The following is an 11,571-nucleotide window of genomic DNA, read 5'->3' as shown; positions in this document are numbered from 1 at the left end:
TGAGTACAGCAGGGGGCTGAGCACACAGCCTTGAGGTGCTCCCGTGCTGATTGTTATCGAGGCTGACACCTGTCTACCAATTCGAACAGTCTATGGTCTGTGAATGAGGAAGTCGAGGATCCAATTGCAGAGGGATGCGCAGACACCAAGTTCTGCGAGTTTGGTAACCCGCTTGGAGGGCACGATTGTATTAAATGCTGAGCTGTAATCAATGAATAACAGTCTGACATATGAGATTTTGTTGTCCAAGTGATCCAGAGCGGAGTGGAGAGTCAGCGAGATTGCGCCTATACACGTTCTTAACTAATATTGTTTGGCTAGAAGAATCAAGAAGCATCATGATCCAAAGCTGCTGTACATCCATGTTGGCAGAAACATGGTGACTGATCACTGAGGCTACTTTTGGTGTTAGAGAAATTTCAGGAATTCTAGAATTAGGTAGATATAAGATATTCATTAAAGCAAGAACTAGTCTTCAAAATGGGATTTAAAAAAAACCTGTTCACAATGTACTGGCAATGATAATGTCAGGCCATTAAAAACAATCATCAAGTGTGGGTCATTCTAATTATGTACAATTCTAAAAAATGCTGGGAAGACAGTAGATGAATGTTTATGTTAATTGGCCATTTTTTAAACCATGATGAGATCAGGGAAGATATTAGAGAAAACGGTTTAAAGAAGGGTCAGACTTGTTTCTTTCCTCAGATGCGACCTGATCTGCTGAGGTGGTCATGCTAGTAACTATCCATGTCTTGGGCTGGTCTTATGGATTTCTGTATATTGGGGCACTATTGAAAGTACCAAAATGTACTTTTTCTGGGTAAGTGGAGGAGTTAGATTCAGTCAGAAGCTGAGAATGATGGCTTGGAGTTGGTTGGGTGAACAAGTTATCAAGGATTGGTAAGAGGCGTCGTTCTACAAGAAGGATTGGGCTACAAGAAAGGTTGGGAGAATGAAGGCAGTGGGGAATGCGGAGATCGTGACTTCTTTTGAAGGGAGGCCAGGGTCAGATGCAAAATCAGTAAAATGGGAAGTTATTCGTGCCATATGAATATGGCACAAATAGACTTTAGGAGAGCTCCCCCTCCCCTCCCCCCCCCCCCCCCACTCACCATCAACAACACCACAGTCACATCTGTGGAGTATTTTAAGTTCCTTGGAACCATAATCTCCAAGGACCTGAAGTGGGAGGCCTCCATCGACTCCACAGTCAAAAAGCCCCAACATAGAAACATAGAAAATAGGTGCAGGAGTAGGCCATTCGGCCCTTCGAGCCTGCACCGCCATTCAATATGATCATGGCTGATCATCTAACTCAGTATCCCATCCCTGCCTTCTCTCCATACCCCCTGATCCCTTTAGCCACAAGGGCCACATCTAACTCCCTCTTAAATATAGCCAATGAACTGGCCTCAACTACCTTCTGTGGCAGAGAATTTCAACAAAGGATGTACTTCCTGCGGCAGCTGAGAAAACACAATCTGCCACAGGCAATGATGGTCCAATTCTATACTGCCATCGTAGAGTCTGTCCTCACCTTCTCCATCATGGTCTGGTTTGGCTCAGCCACCAAGCATGACATCTGGAGGCTGCAGCGAATCGTCCAATCAGCTGAGAAGGTTGTTGGCTGCAACTTTCCCCCCCCTCCCCCCCATTGACAAACTGTACACTGCAAGGGTCAGGAAGCGAGCGGATAAGATCATTTCTGACCCCCTCTCACCCTGGCCACAAACTCTTTGAAGTACTTCCCTCTGGAAGGCAACTCAGGCCTGTCAAAGCTGCCACAGCCAGACATAAAACAACTTTTTTCCACGAGAAGTAGCTCTACTCAATAACCAAAAGTCCGTAGCCTTCTTGTATTCTGGTATTTTATTTCATTCACATATTTAAACTAATGTTTTATTATAAATGTTTAATATTTTATGTGTCATTCTTAATTGTTACTGTATGTTGTGTTGATACTTGCAAGCGGAGCACCAAGGCAAATTCCTTGTATGTGTAAATACTTAGCCAATAAACTTATTCATTCATTCATGATGAGTAACTAAAGTTTCAAAAATAAGCCTGGGGGCCAGTCCAGTGTTATTACAATCCAATTACCCTGAAAATACCTAACAAGGGCGGTCTCTGAGCAACTCGATCTGATATCCCCTACAATGTCCTAAAAGGAATGCATGGGTAATGACTTCATTCTATGCATGCCTGAACATCCCCAGCTATATATTTTTATCATGACTTGATAATATATTGCCAGTTCTTCATTATCATTGGGTCCGTACTGGAGCTCCCTTCCCAGCAGCATTTTGAGAGAACAGTACCGTCACCAGAAGGTTGTAACATTTGTAACAGCTCACCGACCCCTTTTCAAAGGCAGTTAGCGGTGGCCTTGCCATTGATGCCCAGATATCCACAATTATTTTTTTTAAAGACTAGACGGCCTTCTGAACTGCTCTGCCATTATATTGCTCAATCCACAATTATTCTCATTTACCTGGCATGTTACAACATATTTGGCAAAGGTGTAAATTTCAGTAAAAGGTAAAGATTAAGCTACAGAGCAAATATGGCACACCCACAGATTGGAATGACTCACTACATTTTATTCCGTTCTGCAGAGACATATAATATGATATTAGCGCAATCATTAATACATTATTTAGAAAATGTATTACATGAGAAACAGATCATGGTTGATCTACCTCAAAACCAACTGCTACTACATCCCCATGTATTTCTTTAATATCCAGAAGTTCATCAACCTCTATTTTTAATGCAATCAATGATGCAGTCACCACAGAAATCTGGAGTAGAAAGTTCTGAAGATTCACCATCATTATTCAGCAATGATCCATGTTTGGAGCACTATTCCTGTTGTATTTTTGTGCCTTAAAGGAATACATTTGTTGCAAATTATGTGAGCTAGTATCTGTCCATTAAAGCCTTGACTTTTGTCTCCTAACAACAAGCCAATTTTGGATCCAATTTACCAAATTGCTCTAGATCATTGGGCGCATTAATCTATATATACACTTTTCAATTTAAGGTATGAGGACTAGACTGTTACTCATATTTTAATTAAAATAGAAAATGCTGGAAACAGTAGGTTAGGTAGCATATGAGAAAAAATAAATGTTTTAGTAGAAGACCCTTTATCCAACTTCTTCAAAGTTGGCATTACTGGAAAAGAAGTAACAGTAAATTCATACCTTTGTCATTTCCTTAGTTTAGACAGAACTACTTAATATTCAAACAATGTAAAATGCTACAAGATTATGGTCCCGCTCTCTCATCTTGCTATCACCATCCGGAAGAAGGTACAATTAAATTCTTGGAGACGCCAGGAATTGCAGATGCAGGTTTACCAAAAAAAAAGTACAGGAATAACTCAGCAGGTCTGGAGAACATGGATAGACGGGGCCCTTCTTCCTTCAGAGGAAGGAAAGTAGATGGAAGGGGGGAAAGGGGAGAGGAGAAGGTGTAAATCCAGGTAGTGCACTGGGAAGAAGAAAGAAGGGGGAGGTTGTTAGGAAGTATGTTGCATTAAGTTGTACAATGTACTTTGGCTTGCACTATTATGGTCTGGTTACCTAGTATAACTGATGATTTATTGTTGATTGCACATTTATTTGGTGAGGTGATGCATTAATATGCTTGCAAGGCTGCGTTGTTCTAGTGAGGCCACATTTAGAGTGTTGTGTTCAGTTCTGGGCACCATGTTATAGGAAAGATGTTGTCAAGCTGGAAAGGGTATAGAAAAGATTTACAAGGATGTTGCCTGAACTAGAGGGTCTGAGCTATAGGGAGAGGTTGAGCAGGCTGGGACTCTTCCCTGGAGTGCAGGAGGATGAGGGGTGATCTTATAGAGGTGTATAAAATCGTGAGAGGAATAGATCGGTAGATGTACAGTCTCTTGCCCAGAGAAAGTGAATCGATGACCAGAGCACATAGGTTTAAGCTGAAGGGGAAAATATTTAATAGGAATCTGAGGCTAACTTTTTCACACAAAGGGTGGTGGATGTATGGAATAAGCTGCCAGGGAAGGTAGTTGAGGCTGACTCTCCCAACGTTTAAGAAACAGCTAGACAGGTACATGTTTGGATGGATAGAGACTAAGTGCAGGCAGGTGGGACTAGTGTAACTGGGGCATGTTGGCCAGTATGGGCAAGTTGGGCCGAAGGGCCTGTTTCAACGTTCATTAATAATAATAATAATAATATCTTTTATTGTCATTGCACATCAGTGCAACGAGATTTAGTATGCAGCTTCCAACCGATGTAAAGAAAAGTAAAATAAATAAATAAGCTGTGTGACGTGACCATCCGAGGGAGACAGTCCAGGGGTGGTGGGGGGCACTCAGCAGGGCCGGTTCAGAGCCGCTATAGCTCTGGGAATAAAGCTGTTTCTGAGTCTGGAGGCTCGGGCGTAGAAGGCCTTGTAACGTCTGCTGGAGGGAAGTAGTTCGAACAGTCCGTTACAAGGGTGTGAGGAGTCTTTATGGATGCTGACGGCCTTCCTGAGGCACATCAGTAGGAATGGACAATAAAATGTGTGAAAATAGATGCAGGATTGAATAAAGTGGCATTTTTATTGTTGATATATATATATATGCGAGATATAAAGGTTAAAGGTCAAAGGTTATTTATTAGTCACATACACCTAGGTGTAGTGAAATGCTTCTTGCCATAAATATAAAGCACCAAAACGAAGAGTATTTTTTTCAAACAGAGCATTAGAGAAAACTCATGACATTAAGTGGAGAGCAAGCGCCAAGATGGCGGCTGCGGCTGCGGTTCCACCCGGCCCGGCCCGGCCCGGCCGCTAGAGGGCGTAAGCCTCGACGTCCCAGCATCCCGCTTTGCCGCAGTCCTTCCGGTGTGGACGCCATTATCCGCAAGTAGGTAAAGAGATGGATGGGAGTGCGATCGGGTTTTTATCCGCGCCATCCTCGGGCCGGGCGGCTCTTGCTGGGTGGGGATGGGGAGAGCAGCCTTGTAGCCGGTGTCTGGGGAGACTATTGGGTGCATGAGCGATGTATTGGAGCTGTAATTACGAGCGGAGCCGCCGCTGCTTCGTTCCCCTCTCCCATCTTCAGATCGACGAGGCAGTCAGTTCATGACTTTACCTCAGTTCCCCAGACCGTTGCCTGCTCTTCTATCTAGGCACCAGGTGATTTGCCCCGGGCCTCGGGGACGGCCTTGAGTGCGGGTTCTGCATCTGTAGTGTGTCTCACTCACTCACGCTCCAGTAAAACTGCCCCCAAACCGCTGGTCGTTGTACCCGGGGAGAAGCTGTTAGACAAGTGACCAGCCGGCTCTGTGGTTATAATATAAAAACATAGAAAATAGGTGCAGGAGTAGGCCATTCGGCCCTTCGAGCCTGCACCGCCATTCAATATAATAATGGCTGATCATCCAACTCAGTATCCTGTACCTGCCTTCTCTCCATACCCCCTGATCCCTTTAGCCACAAGGGCCACATCTAACTCCCTCTTAAATATAGCCAATGAACTGTGGCCTCAACTACCTTCTGTGGCAGAGAATTCCACAGATTCACCACTCTCTGTGTAAAAAAAGATTTTCTCATCTCGGTCCTAAAAGACTTCCCTCTTATCCTTAAACTGTGACCCCTAGTTCTGGATTTTCCCAACTTCGAGAATAATCTTCCTGCATCTAGCCTGTCCCCTTAAGACTAGAGATCAATCATGATTGAATGGCAGAGTAGACTCGATGGGCTGAATGGCCCAATTCTACTACAAAGACTTGTGTGAAAATGCTGGAGTAACTCAGCGGGACAGACTGGTGCAAAGGAATAGGTGACTGAAACGTTTCAGGTCTGAAGAAGGGTCTCGAACCGAAACGTCACCTGTTACATGGAGTTGCAGCTGGAGTGATGCTGTAGAATCTATATACAGTACCCGCTGACTCCCGTCAGAGCGCCTTCAAGCAATGAATGAAATTTCCAAAAGCCAATGTAGTTTTTCATTGAAGCTTTACCAAAGGGTCATGAGATCTAAAACAATAACAATGACTTTCTGTCTCAAAATAAGGGCCTTCTAAGAACTGCAATTGTTTTTCAAGAGTCTAGTGAATCTATTTTTTAGTTCTGGCAGACCTGAATGCTGAAGTGCCTTAGTTGCTGTGTTTTACATGTATTCATAACCCTCTGTGGGAAGATAGTTGTCTGAGACTATTGTTCATTGTTCCAAGATTCTCCTGTCAACCAAAATTACCTCTTAGCTCATCTACCATTGTTACCATCTTACGAGTGTAATGTTTTGATGTTATCTCTTTATTAAACTTCAGAACATATTGGAGCACCCCTTAAATTGCAGTGGTTTCCTCAGTTTTAGTAATACAAGATAATTAGACAGTACAATGAACAATGACACAAAAAGGTTGCATTAATAATGTTCTAAATGTTTAAAATAAAGATTAGAATGTTATTAATTCTGCCATGTTTACTTAAGAGACAATGTTGGCATTTTGCTAGTGTGGTTGATGTAGAAATATTATTCCATCAGTGTTTTGAATCTTTGAAAAGGGAATGTGAGACATGTAAGCATTTAGAATATTGACTTTATGGGCTTAATGCTCATTTCATAAATTTGTAAATCATTGTGGTGCATGAAGTTAAATGTAAAAGTGGGATATATTTTGATGTGAAGAATGGGAAACTGGTTCATGCTTGGTACAATTTTAAAATAAGTCTAAGAAGAAATAGACAATTTATGCTTCCATTTTTAAGTTAGGCAGATATGGTTTGGGTATTAGTTAATTGGAAATATATGGAGAGTTTGTATTGCATATTTGCCAGCAAATCAGCTATACATTAATAAAATGGAGAAATGGTTGCTTCCTTATGGAAAGAAGATATTTAAGAGATCAGACAGGCATTTTAAATCATTGATTTCCATGTAAACCAACTTCCTTTCATGAAATTTCCAGGACACAGCTAATGTGTCACTAAAATTGAAGTAGAACTTGTCAGCTTTATGCAATCATTTTTCTTGACTTGAAAAAAATGTCTATTTCTATACAGAAATGGCAATCAGGTATCCTATGGCAGTTGGCCTGCACAAAGGCCACCCTATCACCAAGAATGAGAGAATCCCAAGGCAGTGTCGCAGACGTGGGGTGAGTAACCACTTGTTACAGTAGCTGCATGTTTTATTTCAATGCCCAATGCTTCACTTGACGGATGTGTTGAGAACTGCACAGTGGCACAACGGTAGAGCAGCTGCCATACAACAAAAGATACCGGGTTCGATCCTGACGGTGGGTGCTGTCTGTACGAAGTTTGAACGTTCTCCCTGTGGCCGCATGGGTTTTCTCCGGTTTCCTCCCACATTCCACAGGTTTGTAGGTTAATTGGCTTCTGTAAATTGCCCCTAGTGTGTGGGATAGAACCATGTCGGTGTTTGTTGGTCGCCGCGGTTTCGGCGGGCCAAAGGGTCTGTTTCCATGCTGTGTCTCTAAATGACAGACTAGTCTTATAATAAGGGTCCTCTAAGAACTACATTTGTTTTTTAAGGGGCTAGTGAATCTATGTACAGTACAGTGCTTTATGGTTCTTCAGTTTACTCCAAAATGGCTGATGTGAATTTTTTGGATTTGATACCCATTCTTCTGCCTTATCTCTAGTGATTAATTCTGTAGTTCTCCACAATTGCACTAAGACCAAAGAAGACCCTGCCTTACCTTGCTGTTACTCTCTGCTCAGCCTCCTCGCCGAAGCCTCATGAGCCAAAGCCCCACCACTTGCCTTCACATACGACACGCGCTTCAACACAAGCTCTCCCAAAATGGCCGCTCCACTTGTACCTTCTGCATTCTACACCACTTGGCACAGTCAATAGGTTTCAGAAACCCAGATATAATACATTCAATGGTTTCCCCTTTATCTACCCGGTTAGATACTCTCCGTAAATTAAATATATATTTTAAAGTGGTGCAAAAACCAAACTGCTGGAGGAACTCAGTGGGTCCAGCAGCATCTGTGGAGGAAATTAGACTGATGTTGTTTTGGGTTGGAACCCTTCAGTTCCTCAAACAGTTTGCTTCTTGATCATGATTCTAGCATCTGCAGTGTTTTGTCTCTTTAAATGTGGCTTTCCTTTTCATATAACCCAAGATAAAATCATGATCAAAAATGCTGCACAGTCTACCTGTTGAATTAGCAGGAATATCTCCACTAAAGAGACTGATAACTCGTGGGTTTGGAATTGAATGTGTTCCGTGAATTGTCTTTTTCAGCGGCTGACCAAGCACACCAAGTTTATCCGAGATCTGATCCGTGAGGTCTGCGGTTTTGCCCCTTACGAGAAACGTGCAATGGAATTGCTGAAGGTCTCTAAAGATAAGCGTGCACTCAAATTCATTAAAAAGAGGGTAAGTAACAACATGCCAAATATTTAATTTTCCGACCTTATGCATAATCTTAAATCTTAATTCCGGTCCTGTTACATATATAACTCTTATCTGAATATTCCCTTAACCTGTTTGAATGCACTTCATTGATATCATCAAACAATTCTTGCAGTATTTACCCTTTCTGTACTCAGTTAAATCATTCATCAACAGCTTGCATTTACTATTAAACCTACTAATACTGAAATAAGAAAATATTAAATATACTTTAGTGTCTTTCTATTGCCGACATTCAACAATCTGACGAAAGGCACGGTAGCATTCGGAGAAAGTTTGGCGTTTGTTTTGTGCTGCATTATTCATAATTCACAAAATAGGAGTGTCCCACAGATAGCAACTCGAGTGAATTGTGGCTGTAAATTACATGTATGTTGCATGCTAGGTAAGTGTGTGAAATCTGGATAATTTGTGAGGGGTGTTGTTTGAAACTTACCCCAAGAGAACTGCACAGGTCGAGTTGCCTATGGATAAATTAGGCTTACAAGATGCAGCATTGTTTATGTGGGTAAATGTAATGCTGTCAGTACTCAAAACATCAAATATATTACAGATTCTGGAAGTCTGAAATAAAAGCAGAAAATGTTCAGCAGGCTGGGTAACTAGAGCATTGACCATAATAAGTGGTCATGTTAACTTAAATTGTGTGTTAGAGGATCTGGCAGGATGCAGCTTTTGTTCATGTCTGCAGTGTAAACATTCATTGAAACGTGTTCATTCCTTTTAGGTTGGGACTCATATTCGGGCCAAGAGGAAGAGGGAAGAACTCAGCAATGTATTGGCAGCAATGAGAAAGGCAGCAGCAAAGAAAGATTAATCTGTACCAAGTTGTTATCAATAAAATCCATTTGTAAAGTTAACTTGTGAATAACCAGCTTTACATTTGCAGTTGGACTATTTTTTCATGAAATAATTTCTTGTATTTTATGTAGCCTTTTCATATTCATATTACCTTTTACAAGTTAATGTGGCCCCTTTAATCTATACAGCTCACCATGTACTCCACCCTAACAAATTTCCCTTACATTTCCATAAATTCTAGAACTGTCTACGTTCGGGGCATTCATCAGCAAGACAAGGTTACAATGTGCTCGTACATATAGAAATAAGGAAAGCACAAATGCATTGCTGGATAAATAATACAGAAAGGGGGGGGGGGGGGGGGGGGGGGGGTTATTCCTAGGACATTTGGATTGACTGGAGGAGGTGGGACCCATAAATACCAGCCCTTGTATGTTAGTGTGGGGACTAGTGACTAGAGGGATGTTTTGCTAGAAATGGGGCACTGATACAATTTATGAAAATGGTTAGGAGATAAAAATAGACAAGTCTAGCCAAGAAATCTTAATAGTATGGGATAGGTTCAGATAAATCTAGTGTAAACACTACAATCATTAAAACAAGGTTTTGCATGCTGCAAATTACAATGAGGTGATAACAGACCAATTTAAAAAAATTGCACTGGCTACAAAATGTTCAAAAAAGAATGGAAGAATATGCTGTTGAGAATTATAGTATCAAGGACACAATCTGTTCAGTACTGGAACTAATCTGTATGCTGACTTGGGAAAAAGACAATGATCAGATTTGAGATGCCCAAATGCCACAGTGATGGTGGGTGGGATTCCAACTATGCAAATTAGACAATAGAATAGAAATGAGAATTGAGGTTTTTTTTTAGTATGTTTAAAACACAATGGGATAGGTGGCATAGCTGGAGATGGTTTTAGAAAACGTGCCAAGCCAAGTGGAACAACAATCAATGGGAGAAGAACTAAGAGGAGGCAACTGGACGTTTGGAACAGCTATGAAAAATACAGTGCAAATTTTCAAGTCACAAGGTCATAAGTGATAGAAGCAGAATTAGGCCATTCGACCCATCACGTCTACCAGACCATTCAATCATGGCTGATCGAGCTCTCCCTCTAGATTCCTCCCAACCCCATTCTCCTGCCTTCTCCCCATGACCCTTGATACGCATGGCCAATGAGAGAATGGCTAATATTATTGGGTTAAAATACTTGTGGGTTTGGGGAAACTAAAATCACAGCTTGGATTGATCAAAGAGAACTGTATGCAATTGAAGCTCGAGCTCTTGTATGTCCACATTACAGCACAGCAGGAAATGGTCAGCTTATTAATCAGACTGATTAAAGAAACATGTCAGTGAGGAAGGAATGAGGAGACAAGTTAAGGGAATTAAAAAATATATTTTAGACATGTGAACTTGGGTTTTGAAAGACATCGGGGCAACCAGAAACATAGCAGGAGACCATTGAGTTCTTTGTGTCCACTTTTTCCATGCATCAAGATCATAGCTGACATTTCTCATAGCTCTCAGTTCACTTAATACCTAGACCAAAACAAATAGATCACAGTAGGGGTGAGGTAATGCTGAGGTCTGGTTGAGATTCTGAATGGGGTAAAAATTAAGAGGCAGTAATGAATAATGCTAATTGTACTTGGTGGGGTTTGATCTCTATGAGGTTGTTGACAGTGGGGGAAAATTGCAGAGGCCTTGGCTATAACCCTTGAAACATGGCATAATGGTACTGAAGTTCAGAACATTGGAAATGTTACACCCTAGTTCAAAGGTGCAGGGTCAGACCAAATAACTCACTGCTGAGGTTAAACAAAATAGTTACGTCCCAAAACAACCAGGGAAAGAATTAGCAGCCAATAGTCCTGCAGGAATTAGAAAATACCAGCATTGATGTGGTTGAGACAAATTTGTCAAGGAAAATGCAGTTAGTGATACAAATAGAATTCCAAAAAGGTAATATACGCAAAGCTGGGAAGTAATTTGAAAAATATTTAATATGTGTAAACAGAGAGAAACTAAATGACTGACAAGAGGATACAGAATAGGGTGATCAAGACAGTTTAAAAAAGCAGAGAATGGGTCTGGCATGCACTTAGTGAGTAGTGGAAGCACATCCATTTATAATATTCAACAGTGAGATGGAGACTATCTGGAAGGAAAGTGCAGATTTTAGTGAGGAATTATTTGGATTGCTCTTTAGAACTATACTACAGATGATATGGTTGAAAAGCCTCCTTCCACCCTGTAACCTCTGATAGAAGCTGTTTAAAATCAGACAAATTGGTGCAAATCTCCCCTTCCCTAGGCCTTCGCCCTGTGGCT

General features: G+C 41.4%; 1 protein-coding gene across 1 annotated transcript; it reads left to right on the top strand.

The window, feature by feature from the left end:
* The first annotated feature begins 4,745 nt into the window (after positions 1-4,745).
* On the top strand, positions 4,746-9,286 carry rpl36 (ribosomal protein L36). Its single transcript, XM_033047105.1, has 4 exons — positions 4,746-4,897; positions 7,042-7,136; positions 8,256-8,390; positions 9,154-9,286. Exons 2-4 carry the CDS (start codon positions 7,044-7,046, stop codon positions 9,241-9,243), a joined length of 318 nt encoding a protein of 105 aa, XP_032902996.1. The 5' UTR covers positions 4,746-4,897; positions 7,042-7,043; the 3' UTR covers positions 9,244-9,286.
* Positions 9,287-11,571: the final 2,285 nt, after the last annotated feature.

Source organism: Amblyraja radiata, chromosome 29 (assembly GCF_010909765.2).
Source record: "Amblyraja radiata isolate CabotCenter1 chromosome 29, sAmbRad1.1.pri, whole genome shotgun sequence".
NCBI lineage: Eukaryota > Metazoa > Chordata > Chondrichthyes > Rajiformes > Rajidae > Amblyraja > Amblyraja radiata.
This window is presented reverse-complemented; position numbering and strand designations above follow the sequence as displayed.